Source organism: Gadus chalcogrammus, chromosome 3 (genome assembly GCF_026213295.1).
Source record: "Gadus chalcogrammus isolate NIFS_2021 chromosome 3, NIFS_Gcha_1.0, whole genome shotgun sequence".
Classification (NCBI taxonomy): domain Eukaryota; kingdom Metazoa; phylum Chordata; class Actinopteri; order Gadiformes; family Gadidae; genus Gadus; species Gadus chalcogrammus.
In genome coordinates this window covers 9,825,624-9,847,043 of record NC_079414.1, presented here as the reverse complement: position 1 = coordinate 9,847,043, position 21,420 = coordinate 9,825,624, and the positions used below count along the sequence as shown (strand labels likewise).

Below are 21,420 nucleotides of genomic sequence, written 5' to 3'. Positions count from 1 at the left end.
TTGTGCTCCCTGAGTTGAGCTGCCGGGCTGAAGCCGAGTTCCCCCGGTCGGAGCTGCTCGTCCGCTGGTCCACAAAATCTTAGCTATGCTCTGATTGGAGGGAAGTGGGAGGTAATATTCAAGTGTGCCCCCTTCCTACGTAGGAGGGGGCGCCGAAACTGACTCGCTCGTTTGGTAACTGTAGGCGGGGTAATTTCAGAAATGCATATCTTACTCAAACAGACCCAATCATCTTTACATGATTGTATCTGTACTTGATTGATACATGATTGGGTGGTCTATACCCCGCCTACAGTTTGGTAACTGTAGGCGGGGTAATTTCAGAAATGCATATCTTACTCAAACAGACCCAATCATCTTTACATGATTGGGTCTGTACTTACCCAATCATGTACAGACTTTTTTCCAATTGTGTATGCGTGTGGGTGCACCAGAGATCCAAAACAACAGCCCAAATCCCAGGAAAAGTGTTGTTTTCATAATATGTCCCCTTTAAGGGATATTAGGGATATGTGTATCTTTACTGTGTTGCAGAACAGAGTGCTTCATTACAGCACTATGTAACCATGCACAACCTAGTGCATGGGTAGAGAATTCTCCTATTGCTAAATTTTCCAAAACTTTTTCGCAAATTGGAAAGCACCATGTAATGGCACTCCTGCTTTCTTTGCACCAACGTTACTGAAATCTAATTAAACCAAGGTACCTGGTCACCTTTTGAGAATGTGTATATTTATTTTCATTTTTACTATGTAGGTCTCGTTTCTATACTGTCTATGAATTTGTGTTGCGTTGTTTTGTCTTCTCCTGTCTTGTGCTGCAACAACGAAAGGTCCCCACAGGGATAAGCAAAGAACGTATCGATCTATTCAATGCTGTAACTTTAGAACACTTTATACAAAGGGTCCAAACCAGGGGTCACCAACCTTTTTGAACCCGAGAGTTACTTCAAGGGAACTGAGTCGTATGAAGGGCTACTTGACTCACGGGCCATTTCTGCCCGTAGTGCACTGCCAGGTGGGTAGAAAGCCTGGAAGCTATTGTGACAGGTCATGAAATGTTTCTTTATTTTATGGGTAAACCCTGCAGCTAGCTCCAGATTTTAAGTTGTGCTCGCTAGCTTGTTTCAGCAAAGAGGGCGCACAAGTTGCTTTTGCAACAACGAGTTTGCAAAAGCCATCCCTCCGCAGCAATATGAAACCAGCCAGGAGAGCACAGAGGGTATTAATAAGGAATCCTAGACCAAGATGCCCCTAACCTAACGGCTCCTTGATGACCTTTAGAAATTGTCCCTAAGTTCCTTTGAATAAAAGCGTCTGACATAAAATGAATGAATATATTCCTTCCAGTCACAGCTCATCAGATTCTATTGGGAGGACACCATCAACTCAACATCTACACATCTATTTATTATGAAACTCATACATAAGTCTATTTTTACCTGTTATCTGCTTTGGCCCAGAGTCTGGCTACTTTTAACCCAGACTGGATCCCGGCCCAGTCCTAAGCCCCCAGACCGCATCCTGACAGCTCAGACAAACACACCAATCCTGGGTCAAAGTCAGACGTTCACATCATTCCTCATCTTTATTCCCAGCATTTGTCTTTTTGAAGAGACAACCAGCGATTTAGCCCAGGGCAAATTCTTTATAATCTATGAGTCAAGATAGATGTGTTTTCCTGCTTCATGTGATTAAGATAAGAAGCCGTCTGCTAGAAATTCTTCAGGTTTAGCAGGGGAAAAAGTGCACTACACCACAGGGATCGCTAAAACCGTCCTTATTTTTGGAAATATTGCCTTTGTTCCGCAAGGTTACACATATTTACATAGTTATGTTTTAGCTGAAAGCAATTTAGATCCATGTGACGCATCACTGAATAATAGCACTTTTACAAAAAAGATAGCACGATATGTACAGTATTTGTTAAAATGGACTAAATATATAGTCCTATAAAAACAGAGTTCTATGAAATAAAGATTCATATGAAATATAGAGGTCAATGAACTCAAGAGATCTACAAAGTCACAGCTCTATAAAGTGACAGTTCTATAAAATCCGGAATGCGATAAAACCAGTCCTTTAGTCAGAATTCTATGAAATCAGAGTCAGATAAAATTAAGAGTTCTATTAAATAATCTCAGAATGATTAAAGTTATTAATGGGTATATTTTGTATATGATTCCTAAAAGTGTCTTCCTAGAAGGACCCACGAATGGACACAGCTGCACCAATGAGCTGCAAGACCCTCAAACTTTATTAATGATGATATATTGAAGTTATAAATCTACTGAAAATTGCTTTCCAGTCTTTACATTATCCGTTCTAATGATCCTGCTAGCACGAAACTCTCTTTCAAAAGCCAGTCTTTGTGGCTCCTACTATAGTTCATAACAATGAAGAGCATTTTACTGCATTGGTTACAGGCTACAGAGTAAATAGAACGAACTGCTATTTTCGAAAATACCACATGAAAATATTGAATCATACACGAATTACAGTAAATCAGCTGGAGAGGAAGGAGTCTTTTTAATAAGCAGTGGATACTGATGTATAAAATCACTTTTGGGCGTTATGCTTCTGAGAAGAGGAACTAATGTGGTAGATCAAGGACAAATAGGAAAATTTAATGACGTCATAAGGGAAAATTAATATGGGATGGTTGTATGACAGTTAAAGAGTAAACACTATCATTGGAAAACACAATCTGTAGCGAAAACAGATAATTGCAGTGGATTAAAAAGAAAAAAGACAGTGAGAGCCAACCAGAAACTTATATCGAAGAGACAGTGCTGCCTAATTGGCTGGATTCTGGCGTGCGTGTATGAGCCTCTCCAATAAACTGAAAAACTGATAGCTAAAAACGTGCACGGTTTGGTTGAGCCTCTCAACAAAACCAGTATATAAAAAGCGTCTGTCACATTCTGCCCTTATACCGTCTCACGCGAGAACGCTCTTTCATTTCCTGACACCTGACCACTCGCAATACCAGGCCTGATTTGTAGTTGCGATTCCAGAGGGCTCTATCCTTCTGAAATGTGTTTTTCCCGCCTGTGCATGGAAGGAATGTGACGGGTCCCTTCAAGCCCTTCCGTTGTCTGGTCGGGATGAGAGGGGAAACCCATGACGAAACCCATCTCTCTCTTCAGGAAAACAAACTTTCCGCCATCTCTGCCAGGATGAATCCCCAGCGTGCACGGAGGGGGCCATCAGTTGTTAGGCGGTTGATCATCTTCATAAAAATTATTCGAAAACCCACCACAAAAAACATTTAAAACTAACTTGATTGGATTTACATTTTCTTGGAAATGTTTTACAACAATTGTTGCTGAAAATTGTGTTGGGAATTGTCTTGGAAGGTCAATTGAGAGGTTATTCAACCTGTATCGATCAAAAACAGTGTTCTTCAACTGGGGGCCACAACATTTTCATACAGTCCAAGGTCACCCCCCCTAAAGGGGGTCGCAACAGCGGCCGAAGTTACTCACAGGATGGCAAAAGTTAAATAATATATGCCTTGTTGGTTCATTTGGGTCATTAGTATGTTTAAAGACTAAAAGGGGAATACATTTCATGACCTCACTTTTCACACATTGCAATGAGAATGTTTTGTTGTTCTTGCAGCAGAACAATTGGGTGGTTGTCGTGACCCCCACAGCTGGGTGACAACATGTTAAAGTTTCGGGTACCCCTGTGTTGAAACGTATTAGTGGATTCATTCTATTTATGGATTCTTCAGTTAACTCGATCTGTGTTCCATGCTGATTCTTGCATAATTGTATGATCATTTAGTTATTCTCGGATCTTGTCTTGAAAAACATACGATAAAATATGTAACCTAATTAGAAGTGTTGAGAGCCCAAACGAATGCATCCCCAGGCAAACATTACAGAAAGATGTAAGCACAAACATTATCCTTCCAGTATGATGTCAAATATATGTACAGTATTTGAATAACTACAATGATGCTTTTACTATTAACAACATCACATAATATATATTCATACTTCATAGTTATCATCCTGGAATCAATACTTTCATTTAAAACCACCTCAAAACAATCTGAATACGTTTTGACATGTGATAGACGTTTTGCAAAGAATGGATAAATATCAATATAAAATCACCTTCACATTCCATCCCTTTACCTATTTGCCCTGGCGCTTGCCCGAGTTGAACAATGCATATTCTGCATATTCTCCTTCATCTCTGCATTGCTGATGAAATCCCTTAATTTATGGACCAGGTTGTAGGTTCTGCCTGGGCTGGGCGAATCACCCTGTGGAATGTCTCCTCAGATAAGAGATGTTTCCTTTCTCTAGCCTCTAATTACAGACTCTTTCCATTATGCTCCGAGATTCAACCTCACTTCTGTATTATTAATCTTATCTTTTTTGCCAGATTTTCCATATACTTTTCATTTTTTTTTCATCACGTCACTTTCTTTTTTCTTTTTAACAATATGGTCATTTGTTGTCCTGTAACTTCAGTTGTAAAAATGTATTAATCCGAATAAAAAACAGACATATTTCTTTGTGATCCACGTACCTTACTTGCTGTTTTCCTATATATATCTTCTTTGACGTTTCCTTGAACTAACTAACTTAGTAACTAACATAAAAATGGACTATTAAAACACAAACTGGCTCCGACCCCTTCACCCTTGGGGCTAATCAAGTGCCAACGTCTGGGCTGAGGGCCCTGGGATTAACACCGTCGAACCATCCCCAAAAAGCGTCTCATTCTCGGTCAAGCGCCCGGCGGACCTCCTACGCCTTCCTGTCAGTCAGGTGAGCGGGACGTTCTGTTGGCGTATCATGTCTTGGTGTCTCTCTCTCTCTCTCTCTCTCTCTCTCTCCACTCACCCCTCCAACCCCCCTTATCTGAAGAGCTATATATTTGAGGTCGTGGCTGGTCCACATCTCAGCACCACCTTCTCGTGTCCACACACACACACACACACACCCACGCAACGCAAACCATATTGGGTTGATTTGGACTCAGCGGCGGCGAACGCAGACAGACACACCCGACGATGCGCTCCCTGCTCCCGCTGCTCTTCCTGCTCCTCTGCGTCCAGCGGGGCTACGGACATGCGCTGCCGTCTCTGCTCGGTAGGTTGACCTCTGACCTTTGAATAAGGTTAACCTTTCCATGATATGTTCTCTAACAGAAGGATCAATGAATCGCCAACATTAGATTTGGAACTGTATGACCTGAAATAGAAAACAAATATTTTTTGCTTTCCAATGAGGTGTATTTGTTCTTACGGAATGGTTAATGATTATTTGGTGTCAATTCTGAATGTGTATATCGGAATGCGCTCACGATGAGGAATCCCTCCTCACCATTTGAGAACTGCAAACAAAGTAGTTTGCGTGCCTTAATTGTTGGACTAGTAGTTAGCTGGTAGTCGGTATACTAGTAGTTTGCATAGTTTGTGTACTAGTAGTTTGTGAACAAATTTGTGTGATAGTTTGTCTACTAGTAGTTTTTGAACAAATGTGTGTGATAGTTTGTGTACCAGTAGTTTGTGTTTGAGTTAGTTTGTGATGTCATCTCAACCCTCCCCCGCCCTCCCTACAGATCACGTTGTCGGCGGCGCCGACAGCGCCTCTCCGGACCAGCAAGAGCCCGCACCACGCCCCCGCCGCTCCAGCTCCGACGCGGCCCCCGCCTCCGCCTCCGCCTGCGGCCTGCGCTCCGTCCAGCTCCAGGTGCGGGACCTGGGGCTGGGCTACGACGCCGACGAGACGGTGCTCTTCAAGTACTGCGGTGGCGCCTGCGAGCGCGTCCGCTCCAACCACGACCTGACGAGGGCCCACCTTCTGCTGGGCGGGGTGCTGCCGCGACCCGGGCCCAGCGGGGTGGGGGGTCCCTGCTGCCGGCCCACGCACCACGAGGACCTGGCCTTCCTGGACAACGCCCACCGCTGGCACAAGGTGGAGCAGCTGCTGGCCGCCGGCTGCAGTTGTGTGGGCTGAGGGGCTGGGGTAGGGAGGAGGGTGGGCTGGGCTGGAGGTGGGGTGGTATGGGGGTGAGGGAGGGAAGTGGGTGGAGGAGAGGTGGTGCCTAGGGTGGGCTGGGTGAGGAAGAGGGTTAGGTCGGTTAGGGTGAGTTGGGCAGAGAGCCGAGTGTTAGGCTGAGTGGTAGGGTGAGGGTTGGGTGGGCTAGGCTGAGGGTTGGGTAGGCTGAGTGGTAGGGTGAGGGGTTGGGGTAGCTGAGTGGTAGGGTGAGGGTTGGGTAGGCTAGGCTGAGTGGTAGGGTGAGGGGTTGGGGTAGCTGAGTGGTAGGGTGAGGGTTGGGTAGGTTAGGCTGAGTGGTAGAGTGAGGGCTGGTGTGTGGGAGAGGAAGGTCTGAAGTCTGTTCCTAAGCGCTTGTAAAACTATTTCTTTGTACGGGTTTAAAATTGAAAGCAGGTGCCTTCTAAAATGTCCAAGGTTGTAAACCTTTGGATGATGCTTGATTTAAGGCTTTTTTTAAGTGCTGTCAAACAGTGTACAGTGGTGCTTTTAATTTAATTTTGCAAAGCGTTACAGACACTTGTATCCTTACGGATTCAACAGATGCAGGTACATAGCATTTTGGAAACAAGCTTTTTGTTTTCAAGCGTTCTTTTTATATTTCCTGCAAAAGATAAATATACTGAATATAAAATACTGATTGAGGTCAATCCACAAAGGCACATTGCCGCACTTAGTAGTCGGTCTGTAGTTTCAACACTGCTAATGTTTCCTAGAAAGGGTCAAATGGACAGACAAAACTACTTGACTTCATGAATAAGCTAAAAAAAATACATGTATTTAATTATTGAAAGATAATCCTCTTGGGGTACATTGTGTGTGTGGCGCAAAATAGAAGTGCTGACCAAGTAGTCGCTTGAAATAATGTAAAATGTATTTATGTAAAATAATTTATTTATTTATTTGGTTGGTTTATTTTAATTCTTTGACATGACTTAACTTATTTCTCTGTACGCAAATCATAAAAAAAAGTGTTCTGTTCCCAATAAAGTCAACAATTTACAAAACGGGGCTTTGTCGACTCGATTGTTACAATCAGAAAAAAAGTTTATTCATTGTTATGTACAAAAATATGTGATATTCTTCAACATGGGTTTGACATGCACACGCATTCACACACAGACACACACACACACGCAGACACACATACTGCACTCTCTATGATGCCCCCATCATGCCGCCCTCTTCCACTTCCTCGGTTTCCTCAGGCTCAGCCCCCCACACCTGGACACGCCCCTCCATGGCTGTGAGGAGCTGGGTCTCGGTGGGGTGGAAAGACAGAGATTGGACAACGGCCTTCCCCACCGGCAGCTTCAAAGTTAGGGAGCCCTGAAAGCAATTAATGAAAGAAATATGAAATAAACACAAAGCAACGCGAGATTCAGTTACATTTCTGTTATTTATAAAATATCTGTTGATCAAAGCTTTGCTCTTGGTTGGGTGCAACCTTTTCAAGACCATTTAAATGTTAAACCGTGGGAGAGGAGAACCCCGGGACCTGGTTTGGAAGGATATCTTATGGAAATAAAACCAGATTAGGAAGAGAAAGTTCCCCATGTGCAAGGCGTTAACTGAGCCCATGCAGACAAGATGCACAGTTGGAACCATAATGACACCAATGCCTCACTGGAAATAAAAGGTTTAATGCTTTGAGGTCAAGGATGGTCCGAGATGGAGCCTGTGCATTTCACACATCACACAAATAATGAATCACTATAAATTAATAAATAATAACAATGAATACATTAATAGTAACAAGTAGATAAATTACCACTTGACTTCAATGTAACCTTTAGATGAATTAAGGTAACATTCCCCATTCAAAACTGTATTTACCTTTCATGTAAAACGTTGTGTTTTGCATCAAAGCATTGGAATGAAGAATGAAAGTGAAATGAGGGCAGGGAAAATGAGATACAAGGAAAAAGCGGTTGACTCTGACCTCCACCAGGTCCCAGCAGTAGACGTGTCCGTCCTCGGAACAGCTCATCACGTGGGTGTCTTTACCGGACAGACAGCAGTCCAGCTTGTAGCCCTTCATCTTGTGGCCTGTGTACCTAGAACCACAGGTAAGACAGGTAGGGGTTTGACGGTGGGTTCAGATACATGTCATTAAAGGAGCATTTCACCGGTGGAGGCATGAATATGTATTGAAATTGGGTCCTATATGTAGTCGAATAATAAAATAAAATTCTAATTTGGTGTCGTCTTGACCGAGAAAAGGCAGAAAGTGACTTTTTGGCGCTTGTTGATTGAAGACAACAACTCCCACCATGCACCACGATGCCCAGCTTCGCTGGCCACTCCCGCTTATCTAGATCTCTTCCTATCGGACACCTCGCTGTTCCATCTACCAAGCTGATACCGCAAGACTGCTTGAAAGTCATTTCACACAACATTTCTAGTGAAGAGTATTAGTTGGTGAACTCAGTGAATTAGAACAAATGGACTTTTGCATGGTTCCATCTTCTATGTCAGATCCAGTACCTTCCGCCATTGTACTTCAGTTTTATCAACAGCCTCTGTTAGCTTAGCTTCAGACGCTGTGGATGTAAAGGCCGATATATGCTCTGTTTTAGACGTAACGCGTAAGCACGTAAGATACATAACCCCCCCTTGCGCGGTAAAATATCCCCCCTTACGTGCTTAAGTGCGTCGGCCAAAATTCCTGACTATGCGACTAAAACACTACGGCCCTACGCAGCTCGCAAAGACTGTGATTGGCCAGCTAACCACATCCTTTCAGGAGTCTCACATTTCCGGTTTTACAGCATAATAGCGCCATTTTTAAAAGGCAGTGACAGAAGCGAATGAAGAATTTTGAAGAAGGAGAAGAAGAAAACACAAGAACGAATTATGATAATTATAAATATAAACAAGCCAGCGATTTCCACTTCCACGCCCACAGATTCGTTCGTTGCTCCCCCTACTGTTCTGGCGGAGAATCCCCTTGCAACACGCGCAATCCTTAAGGAACCTTAAAGGAACCGTAAATCAAAACTTGTCTAAAACAAGTCCCTTGTGTAAATTACGTGCTTACGTCTCTGCGTCTAAAACGACCCTAAATCGGCCTTTAGTTTCTGCTGGTGAAGTCCCACCCACTGGCACTGCTCTAATAGGTCTGTAGCGTCAGTGGGTCCCACCCCCTATAGAGGGGTGGGACTAGTGCTTGTAGTCTTACGAGAATCCTCCCCTCTTACACTTCCTATTTACTTCTATGCAGAAATCGTCATAATGCGTCATCTTGAACAGGAAGTGTTGGAGATCGATACGGATCTCTCCAGTCTCTCCAGAAAATAAGGGAATGATGCACGACCATTCAAAAATATGAGTGGGTTTCTAACGATACTAAGCTTAATGGAAATGGGTGAAGTTTCCCTTTAAGGAGGAGGTAGGGGTTTGACAGTGTGTTCAGATACATGTCATTAAGGAGGAGGTAGGGGTTAGACGGTAGGTTCAGATACATGTCATTAAGGAGGAGGTAGGGGATAGATGGTGGGTTCAGATACAGGTCATTAAGAAGGAGGTAGGGGTTTGACAGTGTGTTCAGATACATGTCATTAAGGAGGAGGTAGGGGTTTGACAGTGTGTTCAGATACATGTCATTAAGGAGGAGGTAGGGGTTTGACAGTGTGTTCAGATACATGTCATTAAGGAGGAGGTAGGGGTTAGATGGTAGGTTCAGATACATGTCATTAAGGAGGAGGTAGGGGATAGATGGTGGGTTCAGATACAGGTCATTAAGAAGGAGGTAGGGGTTTGACAGTGTGTTCAGATATAGGTCATTTAGGAGGAGGTTGGGGTTTGAGGGAATCTTGCTCTAGGATGCTCTTCAGACATTGGGGGATTGAATCTTGGAACACCCAGGTTAGAGGGAAACACTGTATCCCTGTTTTAAATCAATGATTATTTAAAATGTATATTTTGAGGTTGAATTCTTAATGACCTATTAATGTCTTAAGTTTTCTTTTAAATTGGAGATTTTTGTGTTTCTTTTTGTTGTCTTTCTGGAATGACCTGCTGGTAGAGTATTACCACGCACTGGTAGGGACTCGCACACTGTATTGTTCATTTGTCACATTGAGAAAAGAGACATTTGTAAAAAAAAAAATAATAATTACAATAACTGTTGGTTTCTCCCAAGTTATCCCTGCTGCAGAGGGAGGAGGAGAAGGGGACGGATGAAGACGAGAAGGAGGAACAGGGACTTACTCTCCCAGCATCTCCCCGGTGGTCTTGTCTAGCAGCCTGACCGTGGAGTCCAGGCTGGAGGTCAAAGTGCACTGGCCGTCCTGACTAAAGCACACGCACGTGATGGGGCCTGTACACAACATGGTGACCGGGAGCGAGTGCACATGAAACACAGGTGCATGTGGCGTAAAAGTTGGTGTGCACGGGAAATACATGCGTTGGTGCATGTGACATACTGGCGTTAGTGCACGTAACATAGGCGTTGACTGGCGTTGCAACAGAATTCTATAACTCTATAATAATTAACTGAATAATCCTTATTACATTTCAATTCTGTTGTAATATAATTCTAGTATCATAAAACCAGTGGACAGTGACTCTTTAATCATATCCACCTATAATCACAAATCGACAATAATTTAACAACAACAATATATTATCGCTGCTCATCACTGATTCCAGTCCCTTCCTAAAGGACTAGGATTCTGTAACAACGCAAGGGTGACCCACTGTTGACAAAGTCGATGTGCAGCTGCCCCATGCGCAGGTCGTAGCATCTCACCCGGCCGTCGACCGACCTGTAAGGTCCAACAGCACCAAAACAAGCAATGTGAGTACACTCAACAGTCCGCTAGGATCGCAAGACTGGACGTGAATGTTGTGGGAGAACACCCATTGTTTTAACACATGAATGCTTCTCAGACCCTGGGTCAGGGGCCTGAGAGTATGTTACAGTGAGTCGCTGGTACGCGACCAACTGTGTGTTTTTCGAAAAAAAACTCTGAGCACATTAGAATGGATGATTCTTTAAGGATCATGTATTCCAGTGAGCTTTCAGGTGTGCGGTTGGTCGCGTCCCACCACCCCGCTGAAACACACAGCGATTAAAAAGGGTTCAAGAGTCTGCTAGGCGACAGGACCCACCCGGTCAGCAGCTCGTGCTGGGACACCTTCAGGCTACTGATCCCATCAGTAGCCTCGTCCAGAACCTGGATGGCCTCGAACCTGCGGGACCGCGTGTCCCAGCAGCGCACCGTCCCGTCTATGGACCCTACAGGGGCGAGAACCAGAACATACAACCTGGTGTTACGTTTGGATCACCCGGCTTGGTACATGCATGCATGCATGCAGGAAATAACGGCTCCTACATAGAACACAGGCCATCATAGCATAGGACAGAACCAAAGGAGCACAATACAACATAGGACATCATGGAATACAATAGAGAAGGGTCAAACAGCATAGAAGATATCCAACAGAAAAGAGTAGCAACAAATAGAATGGAACCAACCAAGAAGAATAGAACACAGAACATAATATAGTAGAACACATGAGAAGTGTGGAGTAGAACAGAATAGAATATAAGACAACAAAATAATTCACGTAACAGAACCAACAGCACAGAATGTTTGCTGCCTCATAACATGGAACTAAATCCCCCCCTTTGGTGGCTGCACTGTAGTTTGTGTGTGATGATGAGGCTGCAGAGAGAACACGCTCACCAGAGAGGATTACCGTCGCCTCTTCGTTAAACTGGACACAGTTGACTATCTGGAAAACACATACACGCAAGTTTTGAAAAATAGCTTTGAAAAGGAGCTTCTAATACAAATTCATTATTGTATTTATTATTAGGAGCAATATAATTCAGCTGACCCCGGCGTGACCTCTGAGTTTTCGGGCCACCTGCCCGGTCGCAACATCCCAAAGGATCACCGTCTTGTCAGAGCTGCACGAACACAGCTGGCTGTTGTCAAAGGAACTGTGGGAAGGGCACAATGGTTATTCAAAAGAACCAGCAGCGACACATGATATTCATCCAATTTACACATTTTAATTAAATGATTTATTACTTTTTAAGAAAAAATATATATTTTTGTGTCTGCAAGGTTAATTTTAGATTTGTCTTGTTTATTTTTAATTGAGTTGACATCGTTTCAACAGCATTTTGCAGTCTGTTTGTGTTAACAGCAGATACGTCATGACAATTACCAACATGGCATTCAAACCATTATTTGGCCTTGACATCAGAGGCAGCGATCGGGGACAGCTAATGACAACATTGAACTCTCGTGCAGGCTCGAACAGAGTGACACACAAACACACACACACTTATAAGGACTTTTTCACCCGCTCCGTATCCTTGCTTGCCCCAACAAATTTGTGCAGCATGCTTGTTGTTTTATTTCCGGTGTAGATCCGGTATGGTGTTGTAGTTTTTCTAACGTGACTAGTTGTTGCTAGACAGCAGGTGACAATCTACAACGTCTGCCAAGCCAAAAGAGCGTTAATCGCACGATAAGAAAATGAACGCCGTTAAAATTGGTTTGCGTTAATAACGTGTTAGACTGACAGCACTAATATATATATATATATATATATATATATATATATATATTTATACAACGGGGGACCTAAATCCAGCGATCTGATTGGTTCCCAACTGTTGTATAATGAGCATATACATAACTGCTATGACGCCCGATCATTTTGTGAAAGTTTGCATATCACTCCGCGCCTGGAAGTAGAAACCGTTACAAAGTAAAACATGTGTTGGATGATGGAGAGGGTGTAAATGTTTTTACTCCGGGAGTGAGCAAGGCGATGGAGAGACTAACGAAAGCTTAGGCACACGGCGAGTGAACTGCTCCATAGGATAAATTGCCGGCGAACCGCTCTATCGGAGCCTTCTCTCGGAGGGACGCTAAAGTGTGTTGCATAGCGACCGTCGATGCATAGCGGCAGCCAGGAGGGACTACTTTTTTGTATTCTTTAATTAAACGGCTATTTTGACTTTCTTGGTTTCTTTTTAAATGTAGTGTGTCTATGACTTTCGTTTCGCCATAATAGTAACCGTTGTATAAAAGCAATAGATCACTTCAGTCAGTGGCATGTGCTCATTATACCACTGTGAAGGGGGTCGCCGGCCCTCCGCTGCGCGTCGGGGCCGGACAACGCCCCTTAACAGTGGTATAATGAGCACATACCACAGCCTGGCGTGATCTATTGCTTAAATATATATATATATATATATATATATAATAGTAGTTGTATCATTTTATTTTGATGTTATATTTCAGCATCTGTTTATTATTAGAAAACCCATAAAAGCTTTAAACCTACACTTTATTGTCAGATTTCATATTTCGTTAAAGGACAATTCCGGTATTTTGATCATTGGGCCCCCTTTCTGGTTTGTTGAGGATGAAATAGAGTGGGTGACACCGAAATTTGAACAATAAGTCCTTTCTCGGGTATTTGGCTCATTTTGAATCGCTCCTGCCTGCTCCACAATGGTTGTCTGTGTGCATACACAAACCTGTCAACCCATCAACCCTAAACGTTCGTTTTCAAAAATGTGCAAGTAACCGAGTGGTTAGTGGCATTCGTGAAGTTTAAAAAATATATATCGGCGCAATATATGGTTTCCATCCGTGTTAGTTGCTAACTGGAACTATTTTTTCAGATACCTCACAACCGCATATAAACTTCCGCAAAAGGTCCCACTCCGTGCAGCACCTACTTTCGACGTCCGTCGGCATCTGCCTGCACTTCCCACAGGCACACCCATAGGGCACACCACCCGCCCGTGATCGTGGGGACCGCTTCCGCCGGAGCTTCAGGCGCCTCCGTAGCCCTACCCTCCATCTCACGTAGCTCCTCTTGGGTGAATTCTGGTTCAAAACGATATCCTCTGCCGTCAAACTCAAAATCGAGTGCGTCCTCCAGAAGCCACCTTTCATAATCCATTTTCAGTGATTTTCTATGTGATTTTCCCTAATCCGAGGTGCGCACGGTACAAGACTTCAAACCAACGTAAACAGCCCACCTTTCCGGTTCGGCGGAGTAATATCATCGTGCAGTAATGAGTCTTCCAACTGAAATCAACTGGCGATAAATGTGCAATAAAACACGACAGAAACCATATATTGCGCCGATGATTTTTTTTTAAACTTCACGAATGCCACTAACCACTCGGTTACTTGCACATTTTTGAAAACGAACGTTTAGGGTTGCTTGGTTGACAGGTTTGTCTATGCACACAGACAACCATTGTGAAGCAGGCAGGAGCGATTCAAAATCAGCCAAATACCCGAGAAAGGACTAATAGTTAAAATTTCGGTGTCACCCACTCTATTTCATCCTAAACAAACCAGAAAGGGGGCTCAATGTTCAAAATACCGGAATTGTCCTTTAAGTCCTCCCCAAATGCGTAGACTTGGAGGAGGGCCGTTGGTGGCACGAGCCGGTCAGAATTCTCCCGGTGGCTTTTAGTGCCCCACTCCGCCCCTGCCTGACGTGACTTATTTACAGAGTATTTACCTCAGATTAACAACAAATAACACAACAAAATAGCAAACACGTACCCGTCGACATCAAGGACCTCGTATCCGTGGCCACTATAGGTCTTCAGAGGTGTGCCTCTGGTGACGCTCCACAGCTTCAGCGACTTATCGCTGCCACACGACAGAAGGTAGTTCCCGTCCGCTGCCACAAGAGGAGGACAAAGTAAGCCAAACAGCACATCCATCCCACTATTACAGCACACCACGATACAGACTTGTCTAGTGCTTATCCCCTTGAGACGTTGCCTTTCACACCAAACTTCGTAACAATCTCTAACTTTATAGCCAAACGTAATATGTGACGCAACGTTTGGGTTGATGGGAGTCATTGATGGGAGTGTTTATCAAAAATGCCAGAACTGTATAGATTTAGACTGAAGCATCTTCAAACCAACCATAGGTCGCATCTGCCACCACTCCAATATTTACTCATTTGAATAATCATGAATGAGTGTTCATAACCTAACATTTAATGAACACAGGTCTACTGAATACACATCAAACTGTTTTTTTAATTCCGTCCTTAATCATTTGTGGTTATGTTGGATCCAAAACACGAACACAATACCGAAAAAATGCTCCATCTCGCATTGTGCTCACCGTTAAAGCGCACGGCCCGGACCGCTCCTTGGTTACAGTCGATAGTCCTCAGCAGGTGCCGGGGCAGCTGTGGAGCTTGCGGTTTAGGCTGCGGGAACGACATACTCTCTGTGCTCTGGGTACTAAACTAAACACACAGCATGTCAACGTTTGGATCACTGAGGCTAATCGATGCACTTTAACTGTAAATTCGGTCAGTTTTAATTAATGGGCCGAAGGTGTCATATTATGATTGTACAAACTCTATCCTGATAGTCTAGAAAAATGGGTCAGACACTAAAAGATACATAACTAGATAGTTACACATTAACAAATGTGCAATGACAACAGATGCCCACAATAGTCTTAGCAGTTTTAAAAACAATGAATGACTTACTTTTGCCGTTCAAACGCAATTATCTTGCATTCTGCTACCTCCTTAGATTGTAGCAGTAGTATTTATTTATAACCATTCAAAGAGTTTATAACACGCTGTTTTTGATCGTTTCTTACTTTCCTTGAGTTCATAGTAGTTCTTCCGGTACAAGAGGAATGCCGGGATTATACATGTATACCAGAATAATAGTATATATATTAAATCATATTAAAATTGGTATAATTACCAAGCCTAAATTGTATTTTTTTTCCTTAGATACATTACTTAACTGCTCGAACATATCGATATTAATTTTCTATGCCAATAAAGCTCTTTTGATGGTTCCTATGCGATTGCAAAGTAGCAAGGAGCTCTTAGTTTGAAGTGCTGACCCGGAACATCCTCTGTTTCGACATTAGCCATTAGCCGATCAGCAGCAGATCAGCTGTTTTCCCACTAGTGGATTCATAGTTTAACTATAATAACGTGTAATCTTTATATAATAATATGACTTCAAACAACATGAACGACCCGAGACGACAAAATAAGATTTTGCGGTGTGTATATCTGATAGAAATGTACTAGTTCGCAGCTTTCTAGCTAGTTTAGTGAACGTAAGCTCCCCTGAATGAATATGTGCTTACTGAGACGATTTACGAATGCGCTTAAATTAATTGTATTGTGTGAATGTCAAAACATGGTGAATGAATAGTATTTAACGAAAACCCAAGCTGGTCTGTCTAAAGTACAATTCGAAGAGGAATTGGCATAACATGAAAAGGGATTTAAAAATCCTCAAACGATCAGAAACAACGATGGATTCTTGCTGACATTAACTTATAACACTTATTAACGCGTGAAGTAGGACGGCAAAACAATGTATGTGTATGATTCATCCCTCTTTGCAGGTACAAACCGCCCAGCACAGAAGCCAATCCTACACTGGAAGACCCCACCCCTGACTATATGAACCTGCTTGGCATGATCTTCAGCATGTGTGGACTAATGCTCAAGGTGACCCCTAGACCAATTCCCATCTTCTCTCTCTCACTCTCTCACTCACTCACTCACTCACTCACATTATCTCTCACCATCTTTCTCTTGCTACCTTGCATATGTTAGTAAAACAAGTAGCTAGAACCAGCACAGGTACTACACATGGTACCAGTTTGCAGTACTACAGTACAGTCCACTTAGGTGACAGTGGTAAAGTGGCACAAAACGTTAACACAGGTTCCAGTACCATACGAGAATGGAAAGGCCGGTTGAGAGGGAAGAGGATTGGATACAGGGTATGGGTTAGCCTGGGTATCTAGGGCTGGTTGATAATAGAAAATGTTTCTAGTCTCTCAGTTAGTATCCTAGTCTAACTGAGGGTCATTTAACGGAAGTGTATGGGAATTCAAACGTATGGAATCAGACTAAAACTAGTTTTCCTTCCTCACTGACGTTTGAATCCTCATAACTCGATACAATACCTTTCATAGACAAACAATACAATTTTAAAGCACGTTCTATGCTGTGAACCTACTCCATACTGCAGATTGGCCACAGTCATAGCATTGGATTGTTGTTGAACTAATGTTAGTAATGCTCAGATGAGGGAGCTTCTATAATGCTTTACAAATTCTTGATGAGGCTAACTGCACCTAAACAAATGTCTAGAAGCCCAAATTCTCACAGATACATAGAGTAAAAAAATTAAGGAAGACGATTATTTCAAGAGAAATGCACTTCATGCTAATGAGAATGTTATTTGCGAGAAACCAGTTTGTGAACGTTTCGCTCTGCTCCGAGAACTAACGCCACGGTGTGTGGAGCATTTCTTATGCAACATCGCTCATCAAAACTGCGTTCACACCAAAAGCGGATATTTTTGCCTGTTGGCTTGCACGAGTAGACAAACTTTACTCATGGGAGTGATTACACAAATTTACTTGTGCGAGTGTAGGAGGAGGGGCCTCATCTTGGGAAGGCAAAGGTTTCTTTCCCCCAATTCTTTCTCAACCATGGCCGAGATAACACCCACTATGAGTCTTAACTTGTGGAAGTACCAGTGACGTCGTAGAACCCAACGCCGTCGTTTAGGATTCATAATATATTCCTGAGGCGCATACAGCTTTTGGAAGTGATATTATACATTATATTACATGGATATCTATATTTTAATTGTATTCTATGTTATATCATATAGATATAGAGCTCGGGGAGTTCGTAAACAAGGACAATCACTTTCTCCTCCATGTTGCGGTTCACCCCGGTCTGATTGGCTGTCACGTAGGGCTGGGCGATTAATCTAATTAAAACAATCCCAAAATAAATATAATGGAGTTTTCAATTTTTATTTATTTTCTTCATTAAATGTTTTATTTATGGCGAAATCTCAAGGTTCTCAGTTACAATGTGTTTTTTGGGAGAGACATGCTGAATGAGTACATAATGTTTTCAAACTCAAAAATAATCATTTATTTCACTTGACCTCAATATCGACCAAAATCATCGTGATTATGATTTTTTTTCATAATCAAGCAGCCCTACTGTCACGACCAAGGAGAGTTAGCATTCAAATATTTCAACTTGAGCGAAGTGTTCGCGGGTAGAATAATGCGAAATCCACGTAAACCAGGTGGTTTGCGCAAGTAAAATTTGGACAAACCAGTGTTTAACCAGTGTCTCCTCTAAATTATCATTTCTCTTCTAAACGCGTCTCTGCATTAGGGCTGAACGATTTTAAGAAAAAATTGAAATTGCGATTTTTCTGGTAGAGATTGCGGTTTCGATTTCAACCACGATTTATTTTCTTTAAATCAAGTTTCAGTATAAATTAATATAACCAATGAATTCCATTAAGGTAATGCAATAATGAAAACTGCTGGCAACAGATTTCAAATGCAAGACTGTTTATTCAAGTACCTAAGAAACAACAACCAAAAAAGTCAAATAAAAAGGGAGCCCTCTTTCTTAAGTAAACTTGCTTCAATGGCTCATCAGCATCAAAATAATTGCACTTTTGTAAAATATAAAAAAAAATAATAATAATAACCGCAGCTTTGACAATCCCAAAATCGTAATGCTTGAGATCGCGATTTTCGGTCGAAAACGATAGATCGTTCAGCCCTACTCTGCATTGACTTTGTATGGATTCACGCCGCCCCTTATTTTTTGGTCCGAAGGCACCATTAGATTCCCACATAACGACGGTACTAAAAAACCTTCACAAAGTTGGCGTTGGAAGTAACCATTGGGTTAACACCCCTCCCTCTCCCTCTCCTTAGATATATCACCTCAGAACTCATTTTCTTAAATCTAATCTTGTCGAGGGTTGGATTCAAGCTGAAACAGAGGGTTCACTAACACTAATTATTTCTGCTTAACAAACTGCTTACATGGCTTAATGTACAGGACAGATCACTGCATTTCTCTTTAAATAATTTTCTTGTGCTTTTGGACATTGTCAGTACTCATGGTAACCTTCATCTGTGCTGAATGTTCTGGCTTTTGGTTTAGGTACATTAAGCCTCGTTGAGCATTTCTTTTGTTAAGCTCCTCTAAGATGACAGCAGTGTAGCTCATCCAATTGTGTGTGTATGTCTTGCAGTTGAAGTGGTGCGCGTGGATTGCCGTCTACTGCTCGTTCATCAGCTTCGCCAACTCCAGGAGCTCCGAGGACACTAAACAGATGATGAGCAGCTTCATGTAAGTTTCCCACCCATCTTATGACACACCAAGGTCCCTGAGGAAACCATTGGTTTATGAGCGTCACACAGAGAGGCAACGTCCAAAGCAGGCCAAGGTCCACTCCCTCTGACACAAGGAAGAACAGAGGCTTAATGCCTCATAAAAAGCTTTTAGGGGCAGGATAATCGAGCAGCTAGGGTGTCTGGCTCCCAGCCTAAAGATTCTGGGTTCAAACCCAAATTTCTGCAGCGTACCAGTCGGAAAAGACATCCATTCAGAGGAAAGTCAAATGTAACAACGGTACATCTGTGCATATAGGAGGAATTAGATTTAGTTGCTTGGTCAGCACTGGGGTTGAGACACACCCCAGCCAGGAATTATGCATTAGGAGTAAGGAGATGACGGCGCGGGCCAAACTTGAGAACGGCCGCCCTATCTCTTCTAATAAACTGAAGTGAACTACTAATATATTCCTCCTAGGATGGGACTGCAGGGACGCTCTGCATCTAATCAGCCAAGTGATGTATGCGCTTGCTTGCTTTTTGTGTTGAGTGTGTTTGGGCTGAGTTAAGGGTTTTCTTTTTTTCAATCGATGGCGTGGTACCAGCCATACAATTCACTGGCGGGGGAGGGGTTTAACCCCATGAGGTTCAAAGCTAAGGCACAAAGATCTCCACAGATTTTCATGTGAATTCTTGTCAGTCAGGACACTATCTATCGCCTAACGAGGCAACACGATGGGGATTGTGCCCACTGATTTGGCATTACGAATGTAACAAACCAGTCTAACAAACTGGTGGCGACATGCATTAACATCCCCATCCGCTCAGATTTAATGAAGCGTGTTCCATCACCCACTGGTGGTGGGTGGGTGGAGTTACCCCAACAGGATCATTTCTCAACTAACGTGTGTGTGTGTGTGTGTGTGTGTGTGTGTGTGTGTGTGTGTGTGTGTGTGTGTGTGTGTGTGTGTGTGTGTGTGTGTGTGTGTGTGTGTGTGTGTGTGTGTGTGTGTGTGTGTGTGTGTGTGTGTGTGTGTGTGTGTGTGTGTGTGTGTGTGGGCATAATTTTTGAATTGTCGCCATAGGTGACACCAAAGCGCACCAAACGGTGGGCCCCAGTCTCAAACAGTAAAACGTTGGTACGCCCCCGCTAACTTGTGTGCTTTCTTTGATAGGCTTTCCATCTCAGCGGTTGTGATGTCATACCTTCAGAACCCTCAGCCGATGTCGCCGCCTTGGTAACCGGGGACCAATCAGAACAAATCTCCTGAAGACCGGAGAATCATTCAAGGCAGCTGTATGACTCCCTGGTCGCTGGGTGGAAGATGATGGTGTGAAATACTGAAAGAGAGAGAGAGAGAAAGAGCAGTTGGTCAGTCACAAGGACACTCGACCAAAATGGCGAGATCGCTTGACCTTTGTGGTCCATTTTAATATTTTTAAATTAACTCTTTTCATGTCCTTTGTTGAAGATGCCCTGATATTCCTTGTCTCTTTGCAGTTTATCCAGAATAAAGTGAATTTTAGAGAAAACTAACTCTTGTCTTCCTTATAAGTTTAATGATTTATTATAATAATTGTATTATCCTTAATAAAATGAGGTGCTTATTTCTTCTTGACATCATCTTTACATACAACCTCTCCTCCTTACCAAACACCAACTATGCGGAGCAGCAAATAAGTGCACGTTGCCTCAGCAAAGCTTTCTCCTTCATGGGAGACCAGAGGCGACCCGGCTTTAGGTGTGCGTGAAGAGGAGGGAGTAAAGCCACCCCCCACAGTGACTGATTAAGTGGTCTTTATAACTCATGTGCTTTCAGGTCTGCAGAACGAGCACTTAAGCCTTCGGGACCGCTGCCAGCAGACGCCGTTTAAGCTAACTTTACTGGATATTCACCAGTTCTGCAGAATCTGGGTCAAACCGCTGACCAGGTCTTTGTAGCGGGAAAGAGGAAGTCACTGAGCCTTGAGTCTTGGAATCCTGCAGATTTGGAAGTTTGGCCTCTGCACAGCGCCGTCCTCTTATGTGTATTGATGTGTGCCTAGAATATTGGTACCTATTAGACGTATAGGCCAATACGGTTGGAGGATACTGAATATGATGCGGTCAGCAGATATGGCCGTCATTGATCTGTGAACGGTGTAAATTATATATTAAAATCTGTCACGGTCTTCCGGGTGTGGACCTTTGAAGGGGAAAATTTTGATTGAATCCAATTATATTGT

General features: G+C 43.0%; 3 protein-coding genes across 4 annotated transcripts; 2 read left to right on the top strand and 1 right to left on the bottom strand.

The window, feature by feature from the left end:
* The first annotated feature begins 5,034 nt into the window (after window positions 1-5,034).
* On the top strand, window positions 5,035-5,983 carry LOC130378730 (artemin). The gene is made up of 2 exons (XM_056585410.1): window positions 5,035-5,113; window positions 5,586-5,983. The coding sequence occupies exons 1-2, from the start codon at window positions 5,035-5,037 to the stop codon at window positions 5,981-5,983; spliced, it is 477 nt and encodes a 158-aa protein (XP_056441385.1).
* A 928-nt stretch (window positions 5,984-6,911) lies between these two features.
* wdr83 (WD repeat domain containing 83) lies at window positions 6,912-15,684 on the bottom strand. Of its 2 annotated transcripts, none has more exons than XM_056585892.1 (10): window positions 15,536-15,684; window positions 15,160-15,286; window positions 14,581-14,701; window positions 11,870-11,975; window positions 11,716-11,764; window positions 11,138-11,264; window positions 10,724-10,791; window positions 10,235-10,343; window positions 7,965-8,079; window positions 6,912-7,351 (listed from the first exon to the last, which is right to left on the bottom strand). In XM_056585892.1, exons 2-10 carry the CDS (start codon window positions 15,260-15,262, stop codon window positions 7,181-7,183), a joined length of 969 nt encoding a protein of 322 aa, XP_056441867.1. In that variant the 5' UTR covers window positions 15,263-15,286; window positions 15,536-15,684; the 3' UTR covers window positions 6,912-7,180. The 2 variants fall into 2 exon arrangements, with proteins under 2 accessions (XP_056441867.1, XP_056441868.1); XM_056585893.1 differs by having other exon boundaries at window positions 15,160-15,281.
* Window positions 15,685-15,899: 215 nt separating this feature from the next.
* On the top strand, window positions 15,900-20,748 carry wdr83os (WD repeat domain 83 opposite strand). Its single transcript, XM_056585908.1, has 4 exons — window positions 15,900-16,071; window positions 16,423-16,528; window positions 19,113-19,210; window positions 20,370-20,748. The coding sequence occupies exons 1-4, from the start codon at window positions 16,022-16,024 to the stop codon at window positions 20,434-20,436; spliced, it is 321 nt and encodes a 106-aa protein (XP_056441883.1). The 5' UTR covers window positions 15,900-16,021; the 3' UTR covers window positions 20,437-20,748.
* The last annotated feature ends 672 nt before the right edge of the window (window positions 20,749-21,420 follow it).

Bases quoted from the DNA above. Each gene is read 5' to 3' on its own strand.
- wdr83os (XM_056585908.1), top strand. From the start codon at position 16,022: ATGACTTCAAACAACATGAACGACCCGAGACGACAAAATAAGATTTTG. The intron at 16,072-16,422 runs GTGTGTATATCT...CCCTCTTTGCAG, and splicing joins CGACAAAATAAGATTTTGCG to GTACAAACCGCCCAGCACAG. The intron at 16,529-19,112 runs GTGACCCCTAGA...TATGTCTTGCAG, and splicing joins TGTGTGGACTAATGCTCAAG to TTGAAGTGGTGCGCGTGGAT.
- wdr83 (XM_056585892.1), bottom strand. From the start codon at position 15,262: ATGTCGTTCCCGCAGCCTAAACCGCAAGCTCCACAGCTGCCCCGGCAC. The intron at 10,344-10,723 runs GTGGGTCACCCT...TGTTGTGTACAG, and splicing joins GCACATCGACTTTGTCAACA to GCCCCATCACGTGCGTGTGC. The intron at 8,080-10,234 runs GTAAGTCCCTGT...CTGTGGTTCTAG, and splicing joins ACCGGGGAGATGCTGGGAGA to GTACACAGGCCACAAGATGA.
- LOC130378730 (XM_056585410.1), top strand. From the start codon at position 5,035: ATGCGCTCCCTGCTCCCGCTGCTCTTCCTGCTCCTCTGCGTCCAGCGG. The intron at 5,114-5,585 runs GTAGGTTGACCT...CCCTCCCTACAG, and splicing joins TGCGCTGCCGTCTCTGCTCG to ATCACGTTGTCGGCGGCGCC.